The 25691-nt window shown below is 42.0% G+C and overlaps 1 protein-coding gene across 2 annotated transcripts; it reads right to left on the reverse strand.

Annotated features, from left to right (window-relative positions):
- Nucleotides 1-7857: 7857 nt before the first annotated feature.
- On the reverse strand, nucleotides 7858-23724 carry LOC124148929. Of its 2 annotated transcripts, none has more exons than XM_046520219.2 (7): nucleotides 23595-23724; nucleotides 13281-13357; nucleotides 11662-11949; nucleotides 11007-11312; nucleotides 10023-10322; nucleotides 8788-8832; nucleotides 7858-8289 (listed from the first exon to the last, which is right to left on the reverse strand). In XM_046520219.2, exons 2-7 carry the CDS (start codon nucleotides 13342-13344, stop codon nucleotides 8135-8137), a joined length of 1158 nt encoding a protein of 385 aa, XP_046376175.1. In that variant the 5' UTR covers nucleotides 13345-13357; nucleotides 23595-23724; the 3' UTR covers nucleotides 7858-8134. The 2 variants fall into 2 exon arrangements, with proteins under 2 accessions (XP_046376175.1, XP_048254502.1); XM_048398545.1 differs by lacking the exon at nucleotides 7858-8289 and adding an exon at nucleotides 8539-8594.
- Nucleotides 23725-25691: the final 1967 nt, after the last annotated feature.

Consider the following 25691-nt stretch of genomic DNA (forward strand, 5'->3'; position numbering starts at 1 on the left):
CTTTGGAAACAACTTTGTGTGTTAATGATTAAATACCAGTCTGCGACGTTGTTACTGTTGCCTAATTTATTTTATAATAATTAACATCTATATATTTCAAGCGTTTTAGAGATATAAACCTAAAACGCGAAATGCACACTTTGCGCTACGCGGATTTACAGTGTGTACAGCTATTTCTTTAGTTCGTGCCTCCATAAACGAAAAAAAATATTTAATTTTAGTCCATTTTTAAATGAACTTTTAAATACTCGTGATCAGTTCATTAATAACAGATCTGATTTTCAGCCTAAACACCACCTAAACACTTCACCATAGTCTAAACATGTTTAGAATCTAAACACTTTTAAACATGTATTGAAGTTAAACATGTTTAGAATTTACACATTTAGGACAAAAGGCAAACCATTCTGTATTTTTATTTATAGCTGAACATGTCCAATCCTCTACACTCAAAATTATGGGGGGCGGGGCGGTCGGGTAGCCTAGTGGTTAAAGCGTTCGCTCGTCACGCCGAAGACCCGGGTTTGATTCCCGACATGGGTACAATGTGTGAAGCCCATTTCTGGTGTCTCCCGCCGTGATATTGCTGGAATATTGCTAAAAGCGGCGTAAAATCAAACTCAGTCAGTCACAAGTATGGGACAAGGAATGTGTTTAGGTTTGTGTTTGGGGTCTAAACATATGTTTTACAGTGTAACAACAAATGATGCACAGTGCACCCTCAAGTACGATACTTACTTGTTGGTGCATGTCAGCGTATCCCAATTGCGCAGATCGATGCTCATGAGATCAGCCACTGGATTGTCTGGTTCAGATTCAATTATTTACAGGCCACCATCATATAACTTGAATATCAGTGAGTGTTTGTTTTTGGTTGTTGTTGTTTAACGCCACACTCAGCAATATTCCAGCTATGTGACGGTCCAAAGATTGACACCATGAGCATCGATCTACGCAATTGGTATACGATGACATGCATCAACCAAGTCAGCGAGCCTGACCACCCGATCCCTTTAGTCGTCTCCTACGACAAGCATAGTCGCCTATTATAGCAAGCATGGGTTGCTGAAGACCTATTCTACCCCGGATCTTCACGGGTTCTTTTTTAAAAATTGAATCTGAAATAGAGTTTTCAAGCGTTGCCACTATATTAAGTAATATACCATTTTGAATACGACTAATAGAATAATGTTTGGAAACAGATGAGTGAGTGAGTGAGTGAGTTTTGTTTAACGCCCACTTTTAACAGTATTCCAGTTATATCACGGCGTATCAGCCTAATGTGGGAGGAAAGCCCGAAGTGATGCAGGTCTCAGACGTCTACCACTTCGGTGAAACCAACGAGCACGGGTATGGTGCTGACAAACCTAGAAACTTAATTGGGGCGAAGGGGAATTCGAACCCACAATCATAGGTTTCTGGCGTGTCCAAGGGACGCAACTCTGCACAGCGAATCGCGACGACTGGGCCACCCGGGCCCCCTTCATGCAGAGAAGTATTGTATGGGAGTAAAATCTCTTCTGCAAACTAGAACCATTAACACACTTGAGGTTCGGAAACTGAACACAGAATGACACGCACCAACCAAGTCAGCGAGCCTGACCACCCTAACCCGTTATTCGCCTCTTACGACAAGCATAGTCGCCTGTTACGGCAAGCATGGGTTGCTGAAGACCTATTCTACCCAGGATCTTCACAGGTTATCAGTTAGGTTTCACTTAATATGAAAATATCAACCTACTTTCTCGGCCCTCTTCACTGCCGGCTGTAATCACAGCTACCGAGTGCTGCCACTTGTCCAGGGAAAAAACCCTCCCCGAAGCGGAACACATGTCTAATGGGATATCGATGTCTCGATGGATTATTTTAGAAGGAGATATACAATGGCCGAGAGGCAATAATCATAACCTAGATCACTCGACCCAGACAGTGAGAACAAAAATTCATTAAAATTCATTCTGTATCCACAGAACACATGCATGTAAAGAGACATAAACCGTTGGTTTCTTTGTGTGTTGTTTAACGCCCCTCACTAATAGTCCAGCTATGTAAAGCCGTTCTGTAAATAATCGAGTCTGGACCAGACAATCCAGTGATTAATATCACGAGCATCGATCCACGCAATTGGGATCGATGACATGCATCAACCAAGTTAGCGAGCCTGACCACCCGATCCTGTTAGTCGCCTTTTACGACATGCATAGTCACCTTTTACGGCAAGCATGGGTTGCTGAAGACGTATTCTACCTGTATTACCTTTGTAAGCATTGTCCATCAAACCATTTCTTGCTAATTGTACTGTGCTGCTATTTGTTTTCATTACATTTTTTAAATAAAGTACGAACAGTATTCTGCAAGGAAAAACCAGTATCGTATGGCTTGAGTGTATAGATTGTGAATGCAGCTCCTGCAACAGTAACGGGGCATAACTCTGCACTGTCTAATTGACATTGACTTCAGCTTGGCTGCATGGTATTTACATGTTGCGGGCAGGGAGCTGCATAATGATAGTATGGGTGGGTGGTATGTGTGTGTGTGTGGGGGGGGGGGGGGGGGGGGGGGGGGGGGGGGGGACCCAGTGGTTAAAGCGTTCTATCGTCACGCCAAATCAATGGAGCCCATTTCTAGATCTGGTGTCCCCCGCGATGATGTTGCTGGTCTATTGCTAAAAACGGCGAAAACATATCCACTTCACAAAACATATCACTCACTCACACACTTACTCACTCACTGTGATAACCTGGACCACTTCACCACCTCGCCTCGTTTTGAATCAAGGCTGTGCGAAGCATACGACGCTAAAATACCCAGTTCTGGTCTCGCTTTATCGCTCTTATACTACTGGGAACGCAGGACCAAATAATGACTTCCATGCCCTGTCTTAATTCTTATAAAACTACTTTTCTAGCAACAAAATATAATTGTAAGTCTCCTGGTTCAATTAAATATATGAACAGCTCACTCGTACGAGAGAGGAATCCATAGTTCACCTGGAGTCACGAGTTTCTCTCGTCCACGTGACTATTTCAGTTTCAAAACTTCGCCCGTCACGCCAATGTGTGAAGCCCGTTTCTGATGTTCCCTGCCTTGAAAGCGGCATAAAACCATACTCACTCTCTCACTCGTTACAGAACATTGTTTGCTGACAGTATTGAACCCATTAAAGATGTTGCTCATCTGAAAATGTTCACCTCATTCCTGACAACCATATGGACATGTCTCAAAAGTGCCATGCTGTGCGATCCTAAATATAGGACGGATTAGTCGGTATGTGGCTTTCAGTATTACAACTCCATTGCTGCCAAACGATAAAAAAACATTTTCATAATCATAAGAAATCTCAACTGAAACTGGATCTGATCATGAATGTCTGTCACGATCGTTATCATTCGTCACCATTCGACCTTTTCCGTAACATGTAAGGCATGTTCCGAAATGACACGAGTAGTCACGAATGGATCAGCCATGGGTGGTATTTTACCGTATGGGGATATTATAGGTCTGCTTCAGTCGGTAATGGCAATATACGTACATGGCTACTCCGTATGGAGTAATGAGATAAAAATACAAAATATTTTCTGTTTTGTAAAATATCATGTTTGTTTGTTTGTTTGGTGTTTCACACCGCATTCAGTAATATTCCAGCTATATGAGAGCGGTATTTAAATAATCGAGTCTGGATCAGACAATCCAGTGATTGACATCATGACCATCGATCCACGCAATTGGGATACGATGACATGCATCAACCATGTCAGCGAGCCTGACCACCCGAGCCTGACCACCCGATCCTGTTAGTCGCCTTTTACGACAAGCATAGTCGCCTTTTACGACAGGCAGGATTTGGCGGTTAAATGCCATAAATCATTATAAGAAAAAATATATATAATTTGTTTATATCACACAGGTTGATCAAATTTGAGTTAAACTCAAGAAAGCTGTTTGAAAGACTACGACGTTGAACACTGTAAACCAGACAATTGTAACCCATATTGTCGTTGGCTAGATTGTGATCAGGCGGAATCAGGCGGAATCAGGCGGTGTGTATTTATGAACAGCAAATAGTTTTTTAAAGAAAACAAGAGTTTGCCACTAACGTGGCTATATCCCCCGCCCCTGTTGCAGAATTTATGACATAATTAAATCTAAATAAAACTTGGTGAAACTTGTCATGGAAATTGTAAAAAAAAGAAGAGTTTGGAACCTAAGTCCTTCTTGCTGCCATGGAAACGTAAAAAAATTAAAAAAATTAAAATTTCTAAATAGCAAAAGGCACCAGTTCAGCATGTACCTGACAGACCTGCAAAGTTTGATGAAAAATTATTGAACGGTTTATGAGTTATGCTCCGGAAACGAACCCTACCCTCACAGAACCTAAGTCCATCTTGTTGCCATGGAAACGTAAAAAATAAACATTATTAAAATTTCTAAATAGCAAAATGCACCAGTTCAGCATGTACCATGACAGACCTGCAATGTTTGATGAACGTAAAAAATAAAAATTTCTAAAATTTCTAAATAGCAAAATGCACCAGTTCACCATGTACCATGACAGACCTGCAAAGTTTGATGAAAAAATATTGAAGACAGCTGTTTGAAAGACTACGACGTTGAACACTGTAAACCAGACAATTGTATAACCCGTATTGTCGTTGGCTAGGTTGTGAATCAGGCGGAATCAGGCGGAATCAGGCGGTGTGTCTCGGTGGTTAATTACCTATGCTGTATACATTCACGTCTGGGACCTTTACCATTTCCCGCTGTGCCAAAGAAATGGTAAGATCACGCTAATATGCTTCGTCCTACTTTTGACTGTCATCAGTAATTATTCCGCTGGTTCTGTCGATCGATAGCCACAGTAGAGAACGGGTTTCACCGGCCCACGTGAAATAATCCTTGCGCCGACTTCTTTGTGCTAATTGTTAAACACTTCTTCTGTGGAAGACTTTTAAGCCACCATATTTATTTATCGATAATACATTGATTAAAATAGTATTCTAAATTCTAAACCTATAATTGTGGGTTCGAATCCCAGTTCGTCCCGTTTATGTTTCTGGGTTTGCCAGCACCATACCCGTGCTCGTTGGTTTCACCGAAGTGGTAAACGTCTGAGACCTGCATCACTTCGGGCTTTCCTCCCACATTAAGCTGACACGCCGTGATATAACTGTAATACTGTTAAAAGCGGCGTTAAACCCAACTCACTCGCTCTTAAATGTATACGGGGCGGTAGGGAAGTCTAGTGGTTGAAATGTTAGCTCGTCACGCCGAACACCCCAGTTCGATATTCCACATGGTTACAGTGTGTGAAGCCCACTTTTTGCTTTCCCCATGGTGAGAATTCTGGACAAAAAGCGGCTTAAAACCGTACTGACTCTTACAATGTACCAGCAGCTTTTTGAATAACCAAAGTAATGTTTTGACTTCAAGATAACATTTTCACTTTTCAAGATAACCTATTGAATATTCAGTTTGGTAGGTGTTGTTGAACGCGACGTTAACTCTTTTTCACCTCACCCCAATTCCAAGCTGATAGGGGGGCACGGGTGGCCCCGATTATGTTTCTAGGTTTATCAGCACCATACCCGTGCTCGTGGGTTTCACCGAAGTGGTAAACGTCTGAGACCTGCATTACTTCGGGCTTTCCTCCCACATTAAGCTGACACGCTGTGATAATACTGGAATAATGTTAAAAACGGCGTTAAACCCAACTCACTCACTTACCCAAGCTGATGGAAACTGCATCTAAACGAGGCTACAGCTACACGACATTTAGGAATACATATCATGGGCGGATACACTTCCCCCCTTTTTATTTCGAAAAAAAATCTTTATTTCTCTATAAATTACCACCAGAGACAATAAATAGATCTTAATTGTGCACCCCTCCCCCCCCCCCCCCCCCCCCCTTTTCAAAAAAGCTGTATCCGCCCATGCATATACATACACGTATACATAAACTCTTAAAAAAATAAACGCACAGGTAGTATGTAGTTTAATGAACCTGACTATACAAAAGAATCCGGTATATAAATTGGATATATGTTATTGGAAAATGTTGGTGGCCTGATATTCGACAAACGGTGCGTCAAAACGCAGCCATTGTCGATTTGCAATGTCTTAAACGGCATTGTTTTCACACTTGTTCAAAAATGTCATGGAGGAAAACAGTAAAGCAAAATGCACGTACAAGTTATGGCATTCGTAACTCGTGGTAGTGGCTATAAAAAGGCAAGTATAAGCCAATACTTTATCATTCAATTGTCAACATTTTTCAAGTTCGAAAATGCCGAGACTCAGCGCTGCCGATCGGAACATCGCCATTGGACGTATCCAAAGAGGGGAATCGCAGTATTCAGTTGCACGCCACTTCAACGTTCACCACAGCACCATTTGCCGCCTTTGGGACCGATACACACGGTTCAATTCCACTGCAGACCGTCCGAGAACCGTCCGACCAAGAGTTACCACCCCTGCGTAGGATCGTTACATTCGACTGTTCCACATACGTCATCGCAATGCCACAGCTACGGAGACTGCATATTTGTATCTGTGATATTAAATTCAATATATCGACTTTATTAGGTATGATAAATTTACTAAAAATCTACCTGTGCGTTTCTTTTTTGGGGAGAGTGCATGTACAATGAAAGGCAAAAGAAACGTCACTTCTGAAAATACTGATCCGAAACAGACACTGGCAGTTGTGTTGTCAATAAACTCATTTATCGTTCTACTGCTTCTTTTTGTTGCCTTAAAGTCCATTTAACAATTAAGTTTAAAATGGAGTGCTTTGCCCAAACGCAGCTTACAAAAGTGCAATGGGACTCAGTTGCGGAAATGTCTTGTCAAAAATCGTGAATGGTATGGGTATAAAAGACACCCAAAACTGTGCACAGGTTGCGAATGCATTCAATGTCAAAGTCAGAACGATATGTCGTTTGCAACGTCGCCACAACACGCCGAACACCACCGACGACCGACCGCGTAGTGGTCGTCCTAGAGTCACTATTCCCAGACAAGATCGGTTCATGATACGCCAACATCTGCAGAACCGATGGCCACTGAAACAGCTCGGCAAACCATCGGCAACCACCAGCGTGCCATCAGTGATTGTACAGTCCGACGTCGCCTAACTGCCAACAACATCTCGTACCCATCCTGAGAGATCGTCACCGACAGGCCCGACTGCAATGGGCCAGGCAGCATCAAAATTGGCGTCAACAGCAATGGAGAAGAATCATCTTCACTGATGAAAGTCGCTACTGTGTTTCAACGGTGGATGGCAGAGTCAGGGTCTGGCGAAGGAGGGGCGAACGTTATGCTGATGCTTGTGTTATGCAAACGAGACCAATTGGGCGGCCCAAGCATCATGGTTTTGGGATGGAATCGGACTGAACCAGAGAGCGGGACCTGTGGTCTTTCAGAATATTGGTCCAGACAGGGGTAATGGCATCACAGCTCTCCGCTACACTGGCCAAGTCCTCAGACTCAATATCGTGCCATTCGGTTATATTGTTTCGGTTTTTTTGTTGGTGAAACCCGCCCTTCAGCAATATTCCAGCGATATGACGGCGGTCTGTAAATAATTAAGTCTGCACCAGACATCATGAGCATCGATCCACGCAATTGGGATACGATGACATGCATCCACCAAGTCAGCGAGCCTGACCACCTGATCCCGTTAATTGCTCTGAGGACAAGCATAGTCGCCTAATACAAATTGAGCTGACTTAATGGGTTTTTTTATCTTTTGATCACATACACATAACACAAAACTAACAACTCTTTTGAATAGAAATAAATGTTTTTTTCAACAATTGTTCCTGTTTATTGGCTAACATATATATTAAAAAATCAGAATTAGAATATCTAAATTTATTATATAATGGCTAGGTTTCTAGGATAATGAAAAAGGAAGAAGACGGTATCAGTTGCGGTCATATACGGATAAAGATGCAAATAGGAAAGGTCAGATAAGGACAACTTTCCGTGTTTACAAACAAACATGACGTGGCCATTGTCAAACGGCGCCCAGCAGTTGATCCCATTCTTCGACTTCTCATTTTCCCTCAAGTTCTGAATTTGAGGCCTCTTCCTTGAAACGATCTACCTCCGTGCAACGCTTGAGATTCTATTGCGACAGACAACCAGGACAAAGATGATGAGATTGCACCACGAGCAATGCAGCCACTATACCTATGATAAGGTAAACAGGTACAGATGCTGGTGTTGGAGATTTATTGGTGGAAGTGGGGATGGAGTTGGAGGAGGTGGTGGAGGCTTTCACTGTGGAAGTAAAAAGGCAATTAACAGTACAGTCAGATAATCACACTTAGAAGCTCTAAAGACAGCACATTCCTATTGAATGGTTCAGTTTGTTATTTGTCACTCCAAAGTGTGTACCCCATCTTTTATTATCTATTGTAACAGAAGTGTTCATGGAATGTGTTTTGATAGATATGTTTTTGACTGAATGTTTCAATGAAATCAAATAGATCTTACAATTGGATCACAGATACGTATCATAAAGCTATGATTTTTAAATGAATATCAGTACAAGTTATATGCACTTGTAGAAGGCAATGTTGTTGCTGAAAGCACGAAAAATACATAAGAGTCTACTTCTATCAGATTCTATTTATACCCAGTCAGTTTGTATTCAGTTATATTATCAGAGTTTATCAATGACAACAAAATGTAAACATGTATCGATACGATATATACTTTATACATTATAAGCCAATAGAATTACAGAAAGAGTATGGGGCAACTAAATATACCCACACGTAGGCGTCGATATTGGTGGTTTTGCAGTTGATGTCACTCCAACTACAAAGGTGAAAAAAATGATGAAATACAAATTTCACCTACTTCAAACGAGGGGTGATAAGTCATAACAATGTCCAAAGGTAATTAGAATATTGTAGAGCAAGACATTGGTATTAAACAGGTCATTTAGGTCATTCTTTGCCCTTATACTGTTCATGATGTCTTTGTGTATCAAGTCTAGTATGCATATAAACACCATTAAAAAGAAATTGGAATGGCAGGTAATCCTCCTTCAAGGGTAAATATGACTGTTATGCTATTTGGTTCATTGTTCTATTGTGTATGAGCCTCTATCTTAGAAAACATAGACCCAATACATCATCGAGGTCAAAGACTCCTGTTGACAGACGCATAATACAAGTACATTTTGAAATTATTCTGGTGTAGCCTTATCTCTTGTTCCACATGGCTAATAAAGTTTGGCGAAAGGTAGCAAAGAAAAGGCATGTTTAATGCTTTAAAGTCCTACAGAGCTGTTTGTCGCCAGCACGGTTTCGGTCGCCTCGTTTGACGTCAGCATGCCAAGTTGCGACCTTAACCATTTGAAAGAAATGAAAGTCTACACTCTGACGTTGCATGACATCACAATCTTACAGCAAGTGAACAGCGAAAACATGCCACGACTGACGGAAGCCCAACGCAACAAAGCCAACGGCCGACTGCAATCAGGAAAATCGTCTGCAGCTGTAGCCAGGTTTTTCCACATAGCACCATGCACCATTACAAGACCGTGGAACCGTTGTCAGGCACGTGGCTTTTCCAGGTCCGGTCGACCACGTATCAGTACAGGGCACAGGACAGATTCATACGGCTACGTCACTTACGTGAAAGAACCACCACGGTCACCTCTACAACTACGGCAATACCAGGATTGCGTAGGATATCAGCCCAGACAGTGAGGAACCGTTTACGCGCTGAAGGTATTCCCACAAGACGACCAGTGCGAGTTGTCATATTAATAATATATTGACGGACCTGCATCGTCGGCTGCGATGTCAATGGTGTCAAGGACACAGAAAACAGATCAACTTCTCCTTGCAAATTTACTGTTCCATGTGTGTCATATGAAACACCTTGGTCAAAAACAATGATACGTGCAAGATTTGAACAATCAATTACTATCTGTTGATTGTTTATATGCTATCTAAAAAATACATCTAAACATCACTTATTTTTGAGCATATATTTACCTATAGTTATTGTGTCATCACCAGTGCAACTTAGTTCACGATTTATGTCGTCACAGCTGAAGCTGACTTTGATGTTTCCATTATGCGCAGATGTGACATTGAATGTTTTCATGACGACCGTGCTGTTGATGTCCACAACATGATGACTCCCTACCAGCTCCTCCTTGACGCTACCGGTGCTGAGATCGAACGCAGCCTCTTCAGTGCAGTAGTAGTTGGTGATGTTCACAGTGAGAGTCAGGCTTGTACCAGGCATCAGAGATCCATTCCCAGAGCTGCTTATGTCACACTGAGGAAGGCCTGTATATTCAAAATTCATACCGTTGGAATGCGGGTTTCATAACGGAAGCAAATAAGCGGGCAACGGAAGTGGTTATTATGTTCAATAATGATATCCATCCTTCCCGAACAAGTTCATTTTATTTAATGGAATATTTAAAAAAAATTAAACTGGGACAGCAGCCTCTTGAACCAAGTATCATTAACACTTACCGCAACGAATCATGTAAAAAAGAATCACAAACATTATCTATTCTGAAACCTGTTTAAGCCATGTCATTGTAATCAGTCTTAGCTCTATCTGAGCCACTGACGTATGATAATGTAAATTCAGTTTTGGAAAGAAATCACTACTAGGAAAAACATAGAATCTCTACGAATATAAATGTATGTAATCTCTACACCTTTTGAGGGCTTAGTGGAACATAACTGAACATTGTTTTTGTCTCTTGCGAATTGTAGCAGATACAGAAGCACTTCGACATCAATTCTTTTACTTCTGATTTGAGAAAAAAACCACAACAATCTTTACATATATACGTAAATATAAAACTGCAACGCCCGAGAATAATCCGTCTCGAGCATGCGACTGAACAGCTACTGGTTAAATACTAGCGAAAATGACATGAATGGATCACTTAAAATCATCTCAGACAATTTTTAAATACCATATACACTGTTTAATATTTTAAAGTTTCTACTTACTCTTAAGTAGTGTATTCACCCCTCCACAAGTAAGATTATAAGTTGTGTTAGCACAAGTAAAGTCAAGTTTGATATTTCCAAGCCTCTCCAGTGTCACGTTGAAGGTGGTGTTGAGGATGCGGTCAGTGACATCGTCAACGGTGTCGTTCTTCAACAACACATTTGGGACCTCACGGCCAGTGGTAAGATCAAACTGTGCCTGTTTAGAGCAGTAGTAACCCCGTATGACTACGGCGAGGGTCAGCATCGAATTTGGTTCAAGGGAATGAGGGGCTTGAGAGCTGGTGATGATGCAGCTTGGAAGTCCTATTGATAAAAAGAAAGGAAAAATAACGTCAACATAACGCGTGTTTTGTTAGTCTCACACAACACCCGCATCGTTCCGTAATAATTATAATGTAACGAAAAGAGGACATCCATTAAGTAGATTCGGGTATCCAAGTATATTTTATTAATCAGTTATAACTTGCCTGTTATTTTCGAAACGCGATGTGCCAAATGAATTTTATTTGGTTTGAACAAATTAAAGAGGCTCAGATTTGATCAATTATTATATGATGCTAATTAAGAATAATATTTAGTTATATTTCACTTGACATTTTCGATATCAGTCCCTGTAAATTAAAAAAAAACCGATGTCTTCATGCATACTAACCTGCGACATCTAAATAACATGCAGACATAGTTGCGAGGTCAGTGGTATTAGTAATGCTCCACGTTCCCACATCTTTAAGTTTAACTTCTTCTATCATGAGCGTTGATGTGTTCCCACCATTTGTCAGGGTTGCAGGATAACCAGCTGTAGGACTGCATGATGGATTGCATGTGACGACATTCTGTCCTCTTGGGCTTCTCCAAACGTACTTTTCATACGATATCTCTGCGGAGATGTTGTATTTTCCACCAAGATGGGCGATTCCCTGGCATGGCCTATCCGTCGATACTACAACCAAAATAAGCAATTATTATCGATGCATGATTTCATCTGATTTATGTTTTCAATCATACCACTAACAAGATTAAAATATATATTAATAAGATTAACACATAGTAAGGAATATTCCCGCTGGAGAGTGTTGACAAGTAACGGTAAACTTTATCATCAACCATCGACCAAGTCACCCGGGCCTTCGGCGTGACGAGCAAACGCTTTAACCACTAGGCTACCTCGCCGGCCACAATACATAAAGTACACCTATCTCTAGGGACAATTCAGTATGTACTAAATGTTTCATAATTTCTTTAGGCACTGGGTTTATTGCAGTATATGAAGTGTAGATTTGCCTTCATATGTGTTTGTAACGGGTGTCACCAGTGGGGCAAGAAACGCCCACCAGTTCAGAACTCCTGGTGCCATCACTATTTGATAGTGATTCATAAGGACATGCTTTTGACAAAGTCGGAATCGTATAATGAGTTGTGCTTTTTTCAGCGATTTCTTATGACAATAGGACTAGTTTTGCTTCTTATAATTATAAGTAATCTGTTATGGGTTTATTAAACTTCATTCAGGAAGGAGATGAACATTGCAGGTGTTAACATTTGCGGGTATTATGGAGTATTTGATGCCTTGAAATTTAATTTCAAATCGACGGCGTTAACACTCGCAAATCTGAAACACAAAAAATCTTTATTTGAAAATACAATTGTTATCAGTAAATATCGTGCACCACTGTTATGTGGTGTCCATTTTCATAACGATTCGCGCATTTTTATCAAATTTTGGGCTGAGAAAAACAGAATGTTAACAAGAAAAGTATGCATTCACAGTTATAATCCGAACGATTTACTGATCCAACGTTTTTCAACCAATCAGATTGTAGCACACATTACCATGCTTTCATTATTTACCCCATCAAATGAACGAATGAATGAATGAATGAATGAATGAATGAATGAATGAATGAATGAATGAATGAGTGAGTGAATGAATGGATTACCACTGGCTATTAAAATAAATATGAAATAATTATTCGTTTTAAGTATAGGAGAGACTTCCACAATAAATAATGATCGCACTGTGAAAATGTTGCTGACCCGTGAAGATGTGGGGTAAAATAGGTCTTCAGCAACCCGTGCTTGCCGTAAAAGGTGACTATGCTTGTGGCTATGATTGTCGAAAGAGGCGACTAACGGGATCGGGTGGTCAGGCTCGCCAACTGGTCCAGTCTGGTCCAGACTCGATTATTTAGACCGCTGTCCTATAGCTGGAGTATTGCTGAGAGCGGCGTTTAACAACAATGAACAAACAAACAAACGAAAAAGTTGCCTTACCCGGCAGAAACTCTGCTGACCACAAAATGATGCTACTAATCAGTACGATCCGGAAAGTCGTCATATTCTTGTTCAAGCTGGAACGAAATACAGATACTAGTATAAAACGAGTAAGTGATTTTGAATTTAAGGGCGTTCAGACAATGTTTCAGCCAGCCATATAGCGACACAGTTTCAGCAAATAGTGACACAATGGGTGACATAGAAGTTAAGGGCGCCAAGACAATGTTTCAGCCAGCCATATAGCAACAGTGTTTCAGCAAATAGTGACACAGTGGGTGGCGTATATGTAGAAGTTAGGGACGCCAAGACAACGTTTCAGCCAGCCATATAGCGACAGTGTTTCAGCCACATAGCGACAGTGTTTCAGCAAATAGTGACACATAGGGTGACTTAGAAGTTCAGTGGGCAAAGACAATGTTTCATCCAGCCATATGGCGACAGTGTTTCAGCAAACAGTGACACAGTGGGTGACGTACACGTAGAAGTTAAGAGCACCAAGACAATGTTTCTGCTAGCCATATAGCGACATTGTTTGGGCAAATAGTAAAACAGTGGCTGACTTAAAAGTTCAGGGGGCAAAGACAATGTTTCAGCCAGCCAGATAGCGACAGTGTTTCAGCCATTTGGCGTCAGTGGATATATTGAGAGCCATATGTTTGCATATATAATTATTCATATCATTGCATATAGATATGATGTTTTTAATCAATGTTTTTCAATGTTTTATTTGCGTGAAATATTTATGTTCCCCAATCACAAATGGAGACTGATCAGCACGGTCAAATCAGTGTTGGATAGACGTCTCGTGAAACAGTCTGTGATGGCACGAACAACGGATGACATCATCTTTAGAGGTAAGGTGAGGGGAGGTGGGGTGAAAGTGGGTTTATCGGATTATTACCGATATAGCGATGTGTGTGTTAACCCTTTGCAAGAGCAAAACATGCTTGATAATGAACTTGTCACGAAGGGTAGACCTCATCATGAATTGATCGATAAACGTAGCAGGTATAGCCGAGTTATGTTTATTAATGCCTTAGTGTACTTGGGTGCCCTACTACATTTGCATAAGGTCCCGAATGTAAGTTTTAATGCAGGGCTTATGTTCACAACATTGAATACTTTTGTGGGATATTGATACACACCGGGGTGCCGTTGTACAAAGCGATCTTAGCGCTAAGGTGATCGTAACTCGACATAGGCTTACGACAACCATAGCACTAAGGTTGCTATGTACAACGGCATCCAGTCCACAATATAAATAGTGTCGTTTTCCGAATGGACATTACAATCATTTCAATATTAGCCGATCAAAGAAGAGTGATGAGAATGGGTTGAATAATGAAAATAGAAATGTTACATGTCACAGGTCGTAAAAGTTTCGGACCTTCAACTCATTCATATTTAACAAGAGACTAATATTAGATATGAAACTGCCTGGTGATAGTATTATGCACGTTGATGGAAACAGAGCTGCTAAAACATATGCAAGTACTTGGGACAGTCACGTATTCACAAAACTAAGATAAACTTGAGGCAAAGAATGGACAACAACGTCAAACAGGAAATAAAGTGGTATACACGGATATTAACTAATTGAATTGTTAGTAAAACATGACTTTGCAGGACGGCATTTATTGTTTTTTTCTGTCATGGACTTTACAGAATAATTCGACTTAGTTCGACTCCTGCCGAATTTGGAGAAATAAACAAATAAATATTTACACAAAGACTAAAAGTGACTCCAAAAATGGTCTATTTCACCATTATATGCATTGAATGTGCATGTGATTTAGTTGCTTTTCGTCAACAGTTACGAACATATATAAAGGGCGTGTCTGTTCATAAAAGGCCCACCTAAATTGTAATAACGTTGCTTGAGCTGGTCCTACATGAAACGTCTCCTTGTATCAAGTATATATGTCATGACACCAGTCATCATAGATTTATTGAAATCCTATTTCAGGTTAACAACAATGTCACTTATTTCAACCATATTTCAATTTATTAGCACCTGCTAAACTAACCATTGGCCACACAATCGTGTTCATTTGTGGTCACCTTGTATTTATTTTAAAACAACAATCAAATCTCCGCTTTTAAGCTTCGCCGCTGAGGTTAACAAGGAAAAGGTGGCCGGAAATTACGACGCTACACTGGCTTGAACTCCCAAGATAACTGTTCCACATTTTCGGACATTACGTTAACTGAGGAAAACCTGTCAATGCTATGCATCATTACTATCGACGTTTGGCTTGGCTCCAGAGCCTGAAGACATGTCCAATACTCATTTGTACTGGATTCCAAAGCTCCATCAAATCCCTACAAAGAGTGATATATTGCTGGATTGTTCTTATGTCATTTACTTTTTACCGTGTGTCCAAGACGTGATAATTGAATGTGGAGGACGTGATACTGGCATGTCAAGGTCTTAATACTGCCCCGTGAAGGACATGATACTGTCATGTGAAGGACGTGATAGTGGAATATGAAGAACGTGATACTGGAATATGAAGGACGTGATACTGGCATGTGAAAGACATGATACTGGAATGTGAAGGAAGTGATGCTGGCTTGTGAAGGACGTGATACTGGAATGTGAAGGACACGATACTGGCATGTGAAGGACGTGATCCTTGAATATGAAGGACGTGATAGTGGAATGTGAAGGACGTGGTACTGGAATGTGAAGGACGTGATACTGGCATGTGAAGGACGTGAACCTGGAAAGTGAAGGACGTGATACTGAAATGTGAAGGACGTGATACTGGGATGTGAAGGACGTGATACTTAAAACTGAAAGACGTTATACTGCAATGTGAAGGACGTTATGCTGGCATGTGAAGGGCGAGATACTTGAAAGGGAAGGACCCGATACTGGCACGTGAATGACATGATACTGTCATGTGAAGGACGTGATACTGGAATATGAAGAACGTGATACTGGAATATGAAGGACGTGATACTGGCATGTGAAAGACATGATACTGGAATGTGAAGGAAGTGATGCTGGCTTGTGAAGGACGTGATACTGGAATGTGAAGGACACGATACTGGCATGTGAAGGACGTGATCCTTGAATATGAAGGACGTGATACTAGAATGTGAAGGACGTGATACTGGCATGTAAAGGACGCGATAGTGGAATATGAAGGACGTGATAGTGGAATGTGAAGGACGTGGTACTGGAATGTGAAGGACGTGATACTGGCATGTGAAGGACGTGATAGTGGAATATGAAGGACGTGATATTGGAATGTGAAGGACATGATACTGGGATGTGAAGGACGTGATACTTAAAACTGAAAGACGTTATACTGGAATGTGAAGGACGTTATGCTGGCATGTGAAGGGCGAGATACTTGAAAGGGAAGGACCCGATACTGGCACGTGAATGACGTGATACTGGCAAGTGAAGGACATCATACTGGCAAATGAAGGGCGTGATACTGGAATGTCAGGGACGAAACAGTGGCATGTGAAGGACGTGATACTGGAAGATGAAGGACGCGATCCTTGAATATGAAGGACGTGATACTGGAAAGTGAAGGACGTGATACTGGCATGTAAAGGACGTGGTACTGGAATGTGAAGGACGTGATGCTGGCAAGTGAAGGACGTGATACTGGAATATGAATGTCGAAACAGTTGCATGTGAAGCACGTGATACTGGAATGTGAAGGACGTGATACTGGAATGTGAAGGACGTGATACTTAAAACTGAAAGACGTGATACTAGAATCCGAAGGACGTGATACTGGAATGTGAAGGACATACTGGCATGTGAAGGACGAGATACTGGCATGTGAAAGACATGATTCTGGAATGTGAAGGACGTGATGCTGGCTTGTGAAGGACGTGATACTGGAAAGTGAAGGACACGATGCTGGAAAGTGAAGGACGTGATACTCGCATGTGAAGGACGTGATACTGGAATGTGAATGACGAAACAGGGGCATGTGAAGGACGTTATGCTGGCATGCGAATGGCGAGATTCTGGAAAGGGAAGTACCCGATACTGGCACGTGAATGACGTGATACTGGAAAGGGAAGGACGAGATACTTGAAAGGGAAGGACGAGATACTTGAAAGGGAAGGACCCGATACTGGCACGTGAATGACATGATACTGTCATGTGAAGGACGTGATAGTGGAATATGAAGAACGTGATACTGGAATATGAAGGACGTGATACTGGCATGTGAAAGACATGATACTGGAATGTGAAGGAAGTGATGCTGGCTTGTGAAGGACGTGATACTGGAATGTGAAGGACACGATACTGGCATGTGAAGGACGTGATCCTTGAATATGAAAGACGTGATACTAGAATGTGAAGGACGTGATACTGGCATGTAAAGGACGCGATAGTGGAATATGAAGGACGTGATAGTGGAATGTGAAGGACGTGGTACTGGAATGTGAAGGACGTGATACTGGCATGTGAAGGGCGTGAACCTGGAAAGTGAAGGACGTGATATTGAAATGTGAAGGACATGATACTGGGATGTGAAGGACATGATGCTTCCAAGTGAAGGACGTGATACTGGAATATGAATGTCGAAACAGTTGCATGTGAAGCACGTGATACTGGAAGGTGAAGGACGTGATCCATGAATATGAAGGACGTGATACTCGAAAGTGAAGGACGTGATACTGGCATGTGAAGGACGTCATACTGGCATGTGAAGGACGTGATACTGGAATGTGAAGGACGTGATTCTGTAATGTGAAGGACGTGATACTGGCATGTTAAGGACGTGATACTGAAAAGTGAAGGACGTGATACTGGAAAGTGAAGGACGTGATAGTGGAATGTGAAGGAGGTGATACTGGCATGTGAAGGACGTGATACTCGAATGTGAAGGACGTTATACTGCAATGTGAAGGACGTTATGCTGGCATGCGAATGGCGAGATACTGGAAAGGGAAGGACCCGATACTGGCACGTGAAGGACGTGATACTGGAAAGGGGAGGGCGAGATACTGGAAAGTGAAGGACGTGATACTGGAAAGTGAGGGATGTGATACTAGAATCCGAAGGACGTGATACTTGCATGTGAAGGACGTGATTCTGGAAAGTGAAGGACGTGATACTGGAATGTGAAGGACGTGATACTGGAATGTGAAGGACGTGATACTTAAAACTGAAAGACGTGATACTAGAATCTGAAGGACGTGAACCTGGAAAGTGAAGGACGTGATACTGAAATGTGAAAGACGAGATACTGGAATGTGAAGGACGTGATTTTTTTTAATGTGAATGACGAGATACTGGAAAGTGAAGGACGTGTTACTGGAAAGTGAAAGACATGATATTGAAATGTGAAGGACGTGATACTGGGATGTGAAGGACGTGATACTTAAAACTGAAAGACGTTATACTGCAATGTGAAGGACGTTATGCTGGCATGTGAAGGGCGAGATACTTGAAAGGGAAGGACGTGTTACTGGAAAGTGAAAGAAATGATACTGCCATGTGAAGGACGTGAACCTGGAAAGTGAAGGACGTGATATTGAAATGTGAAGGACGTGATACTGGGATGTGAAGGACGTGATACTTAAAACTGAAAGACGTTATACTGCAATGTGAAGGACGTTATGCTGGCATCTGAAGGGCGAGATACTTGAAAGGGAAGGACCCGATACTGGCACGTGAATGACGTGATACTGGAAAGGGAAGGGCAAGATACTTGCAAGTGAAGGACGTGATACTGGCACGTGAAGGACATCATACTGGCAAGTGAAGGGCGTGATACTGGCAAGTGAATGACGTGATACTGGAAAGGGAAGGGCAAGATACTGGCAAGTGAAGGACATCATACTGGCACGTGAACGACGTGATACGGGAAAGTGAAGGACATCATACTGGCAAGTGAAGGACGTGATACTGGCAAGTGAAGGACATCATACTGGCAAGTGAAGGGCGTGATACTGGAATGTGAGGGACGAAACAGTGGCATGTGAAGGACGTGATACTGGAAGATGAAGGACGTGATCCTTGAATATGAAGGACGTGATACTGGAAAGTGAAGGACGTGATACTGGCATGTGAAGGACGTGAAACAGGAATGTGAAGGACGTGATTCTGGAATGTGAAGGACGTGATACTGGCATGTGAAAGACGTGATACTGGAAAGTGAAGGACGTTATACTAGAATGTGAAGGACTTTATGCTGGCATGTGAAGGGCGAGATGCTAGCATGTGAAGGACACGATACTGGCACGTGAAGGACGTGATACTGGCATGTGAAAGACGGTTTACTGGAAAGTGAAGGACGTGATACTGGAATGTGAAGCATGTGATACTGGAATGTGAAGGACATACTGGCATGTGAAGGACAAGATACTGGAATGTGAAGGACGTGATTCTGTAATGTCCTGCTGGCAAGTGAAGGACGTGGTGCTTTAAAGTGAATGACGAAACAGTGGCATGTGAAGGACGTGATACTGGAAGGTGAAGGACGTGATACTCGAATATGAAGGACGTGATACTGGAAAGTGAAAGACATGATCCTGTCATGTGAAGGACGTTATGCCGGCATGTGAAGGACGTGATACTGCCATGTATAGGACGTGATACTTGATTGTGAAGGAAGTGATTCGGTAATGTTTAGGACGTAATGCTTGCAAGTGAAGGACGTGATACTGGAATGTGAATGACGAAACAGTGGCATGTGAAGGACGTGATACTGGAAGGTGAAGGATGTGATCCTTGAATATGAAGGACGTGATACTGGAAATTGAAGGACGTGATACTGGCATGTGAAAGACGTGATACTGGTATGTGAAGGACGCGATACTGGAATGTGAAGGACGTGATTCTGTAATATCCTGATGGCAAGTGAAGGACGTGATGCTTTAAAGTGAATTACGAAACAGTGGCATGTGAAGGACGTGATACTGGAAGGTGAAGGACGTGATCCTTGAATATGAAGGACGTGATACTGGAAAGTGAAGGACATGATCCTGCCATTTGAAGGACGTTATGCCGGCATGTGAAGGACGTGATACTGTCATGTATAGGACGTGATACTGGATTGTGAAGGACGTGATTCTGTAATGTGAAGGACGTAATGCTTGCAAGTGAAGGACGTGATACTGGAATGTGAATGACGAAACAGTGGCATGTGAAGGACGTGATACTGGAAGGTGAAGGATGTGATACTGGCATGTGAAGGACGTGGTACTGGTATGGGAAGGATGCGATACTGGAATGTGAAGGACATGATTCTGTAATATCCTGCTGGCAAGTGAAGGACGCGATGCTTGAATGTGGATGACGAAACAGTGGCATATGAAGGACGTGATACTGGAATGTGAAGGACATGATCCTTGAATATGAAGGACGTGATACTGGAAAGTGAAGGACGTGATACTGGCATGTGAAGGACGTGAAACTGGAATGTGAAAGACGTGATTCTGTAATGTGAAGGACGTGATATTGGCATGTGAAGGACGTGATACTGCAAAAGTGAAGGACGTGAAAGTGGAATGTGAAGGACCCGATACTGGCACGTGAAGGAAGTGATACTGAAAAGGGAAGGGCGAGATACTGGAAAGTGAAGGACAAGATACTGACACGTGAAGGACGTGATACTGGGATGTGAAAGACGGTTTACTTGCATGTGAAGGACGTGATCCTGGAAAGTGAAGGACGTGATACTGGAAAGTGAAGGACGTGACACTGGCATGTGAAGGACGTGATACTGGTATGTGAAGGACGCGATACTGGAATGTGAAGGACGTGATTCTGTAATGTCCTGCTGGCAAGTGAAGGACGTGATACTTGAATGTGAATGACGAATCAGTGGTATGTGAAGGACGTGATACTGGAAGGTGAAGGACGTGATCCTTGACTATGAAGGACGTGATACTGGCATGTGAAGGACGTGATCCTTGAATATGAAGGACGTGATACTGGCATGTGAAGGACGTGATATTGGCATGTAAAGGACGTGATACTGCAAAAGTGAAGGACGCGAGAGTGGAATGTGAAGGACATGATACTGGCATGTGAAGGACGTGATATTGGAAAGTGACGGACGTAATACTGGAATGTGAAGGAGGTTATGCTGGCATGTGAAGGGCGAGATACTGGAAAGGGAAGGACCCGATACTGGCACGTGAAGGAAGTTATACTGAAAAGGGAAGGGCGAGATACTGGAAAGTAAAGGACACGATACTGACACGTGAAGGACGTGATACTTGCATGTGAAAGACGGTTTACTGGCATGTGAAGGACGTGATCCTGGAAAGTGAAGGACGTGATACTGGAAAGTGAAGGACGTGATACTGGCATGTGAAGGACGTGATACTGGTATGTGAAGGACGCGATACAGGAATGTGAAGGACGTGATTCTGTAATGTCCTGCTGGCATGTGAAGGATGTGATACTGGCATGTGAAGGACACGTTACTGGCATGTGAAGGACATGATACTGGAATGTGAAAGACACGATACTGGCATGTGAAGGATGTGATACTGGAAATTGAAGGACACGATACTGGCATGTGAAGGACGTGATAGTGGAAATTGAAGGACATGATACTAGATTGTGAAGGACGTGATACTGAAAAGTGAAGGACATGATACTGGAAAGTGAAGGACATGACACGGGAATCTGAAGGACTTGATACTGGTATATGAAGGATTTGAAACAGTTATGTGAAAGATATTATACTGGTACCGGTATGAAAAGGACGTGATACTTTTGATATCGTTTGTCTCTTTAAGGACATTACCTTTCTCCACCGAGGCTTCCACAAAACCGTTCGACATTGAGTAGTCTAGATCACGTATTTTGTGAACCCCTCTGGCCAATGTAAATTGGCACGGCTCCCATGGCCGAAAGCTGTGAACACATAATGCCCTTCAGAGAGTGGTCAAATGTAACACATGTCTAAATGGCATTGTGCGTTCATGTCCATAAGTGTTTTGTAATGTTATCATTTGTATTCAAAATATATGTCATCATCAAACCAGTCATCATTGTGACCATGTCGTCATCAAAAACATGCGCCATCAAACATATTCAGTTCTGTTTGGTTATCGGCTGCCATATTTTATGGATCATAAGTAGGCTATTGTTGTTTCCATACATCTTTTGTGAGAAAAAACTGAACTTAAAAGAGGTATCAATCGGAAAGGATACATCTTTTTAACCAGTCAGAATCAACGATTCTTCAATGTCAGGGTATAATTCAATTTTAACAGCAAGGCTACGCCGCTTTCTCACGTATCCCAAGATCCATTATACTTATTGGATTTTATACCATTATCGTCACTTTTTATAGTGAGTGAGTGAGTTATGATTTTACATCGCATCGGCAATATTGCAGCCATATCGCGATGAGAACAAGTTTATTATTATAAAAAAAAACTGTCGACAAAGGACAGTAAAACAGTAAGGTAATTATCACAGTGTAGACATAAAACTTACCTGAGCAATATTAAAACAAAGAAGTTTCCAGTGTATTAGTTATTAGAAAGTAAAACCAGGCTATAGACCACTGGTAACCAAAGCTAGACCACCTAACTGGGGATCATGGGGACTTACAGTACTTTTGCTTCCTGCATGATTCCCAGCAGGATTAATGTCATCACTTTGGTCACGAGTGGTTGTATGAAATATTAACCAATATTAAAAAATCAAAACACAATCAAGGAATTAAAACACTAGTTGATATTAATTACTTCAATATATATGGACTTATGTGCCACAGTCAGGGGGACAAGTCACTTTTTATAAAACCTTTAACTACAGTTACGGGGCTGCGTGTGGTTAAGTGACAAAAACCATCTCACTGTTAAAAATCATGTGTTTTAGTCGTATAAGGGTCCAGGATCTGAATGGACATTGATCCAAAATTCGCTGAGATTAATATCCTTGGTCTGCCAGTACCGGTTTAGTGGGTTTCACCAAAGTGGTAGACATTTCCAAATTTGGTCGTTTAGGCTTTCGTGTCGCACTAATAACATCACACAGTGGAATTATGAAATTGTTCAAAACGGCGTGAAACCAAACTCCCACATTCAGCATCCCGTATTGATTGGATTGAAATTGTGAAGAAAACAGCTCACGTGTAACTAATAAGTGTGACCATGGTGGAGACGAACCTAGAAGCCATCAGGTCGTATTGGGACTCTAACAAACGGCCTCAGCATTCTGGCACGCATAAGGGACGCAACTCCGCAGACGTTGTGACCACGTAACAATGTACTTGAGTTGGAGTTTCAGACATGGAATCCAGTTGTGCAGGACTGCACACTTATCTAGAAACTGAGAAAGAAAAGGAAAAACCAGCATACCTGATAGATGATCAGATTAGTGAACTTGGTCAATGTGGGCCCTCGGGAAAACAAACAAAGAAGCAGGTACTTCACGAACACGTCTTTCCAGTGTGGAATTGAACGACTCGACTACACACAAACTCTACACGACGCGGTAACCTTCGATAAGGATCGCATTAGATTGAAAACAGTTTTACACATGAACGAATGTCACACCATTCACACAAACATGCCACGCCCGCATAATTCATGTTGTTTTGTCCTCAAGCAGCCATTTACATTCACGTGAGTCAGTATCTTGAGGAAAATTGCGACCACGAGCTGCAATTTGCATACGTTTTCAGGGAAAAGACGTACCTTTACATTTAGCACAGCCATAGTCGATTGATGAATATCAGAACATTCATTTAGTGCTGCAATCTACATACAGTTTCGGTGAACAGAAGCAATAGAGAAATCATATGATCGACATCAGAAACATCAGATGAAATGGAGTTTAATGTCGCATTCAAGATTATTGCACTTGGATACCTTGTCGCAGATTGACATGGATACCCCATTCGGACACAGTATACTGACTCCGAGCCGGACAGTCCTTGTTTTTACCCTCCCCTTAATGCGAGAGCCAGACAGGGAATCAACAAGTCTTTTAACATATTTACCATGAATCGACTCCTGGCACCCCTCTCTCCGGGCAAACACTGTCCTGTAGGCCACTGAGATGGTCTTCCAACATGAGTGACAATTAAATTCCTTCATTTTTTCCAGTACTAATTCGTCTTATCGAGCGTTGTTGCAACTTGGTTCAGTGGGGGGATTTTTAATCAACAGTACCTGTTGTATTAATGCACATCCTGTTTTCTCAATACACGTTTTAATCCGGACGTTTAACATCACAGTCAAGGAGATTCGATGAATCTAAAATATTAGTTGTATGATGTTACGAAATGTAAATTGTCATAAATTTATTCGAATGTTGTTTGTAGCACAGGGACTAAACACATTTGCAATCATACAATTGGAAACATTGACAAAGATTCCGCTTTTGACTGCATTGTAATGTTGAAACATACGTCAAAGGACACTCCGATGTGTGTTGATTGGGTGATGTCGTAATCTAAACTTTTACTGATTTTAAATGTTTGTGGCCCAGTCGTCTAAGGCGTAGCGATTCTCTGTCCCTTGGGCATGCCAGAAACCTATGATTGTAGGTTCGAATCCCGGTTCGCCCCGATTATGTTTCTAGGTTTGTCAGCACCATACCCGTGCTCGTGGGTTTCACCGAAGTGGTAAACGACTGAGACCTGCATCACTTCGGGCTTTCCTCCCACATTAAGCTGACACGCCGTGATATAACTGGAATACTGTTAAAACCCAACTCAGTGTGTCTATGTGTCTCCTGTCTCGCGTACAAGTGACCACCTGAGAGTGTGTGTCTATGTGTCTCCTGTCTCGCGTACAAGTGACCACCTGAGAGTGTGTGTCTATGTGTCTCCTGTCTCGCGTACAAGTGACCACCTGAGAGGGTGTGTCTATGTGTCTCTTGTCTCGCGTACAAGTGACCACCTGAGAGAGTGTGTCTATGTGTCTCCTGTCTCGCGTACAAGTGACTACCTCTGAGGGTGTGTCTATGTGTCTCCTCTCCTGTCTAGTGTACAAGTGACCACCTGAGAGGGTGTGTCTATGTGTCTCCTGTCTTGCGTACAAGTGACCACCTGAGGGTGTGTGTCTATGTGTCTCCTGTCTCGCGTACAAGTGACCACCACCTGAGAGGGTGTGTCTATGTGTCTCCTGTCTCGCGTACAAGTGACCACCTGAGAGGGTGTGTCTATGTGTCTCCTGTCTCGCGTACAAGTGACCATCTGAGAGGGTGTGTCTATGTGTCTCTTGTCTCGCGTACAAGTGACCACCTTTTGAAAACGTTTTCTTCATGTGATTTTGTCTGGTTCCAGAAACGTTTTAAAACATTTCTGTGAACATTTGATTATATCGTTTCTAAAATGTTTCTGTAAATTAATCCAAAATACTTTTGGAAACGTTTTATTCAGGTGAATTGGTATGGTTCCGGAAACGGTAAGGAACGTTTTCTGTGAACATTTGGTTATAACGTTTCCA

This window comes from Haliotis rufescens, unplaced genomic scaffold (assembly GCF_023055435.1).
Source record: "Haliotis rufescens isolate VD_foot unplaced genomic scaffold, xgHalRufe1.0.p SCAF_18, whole genome shotgun sequence".
NCBI classification, from domain to species: Eukaryota; Metazoa; Mollusca; class Gastropoda; order Lepetellida; family Haliotidae; genus Haliotis; species Haliotis rufescens.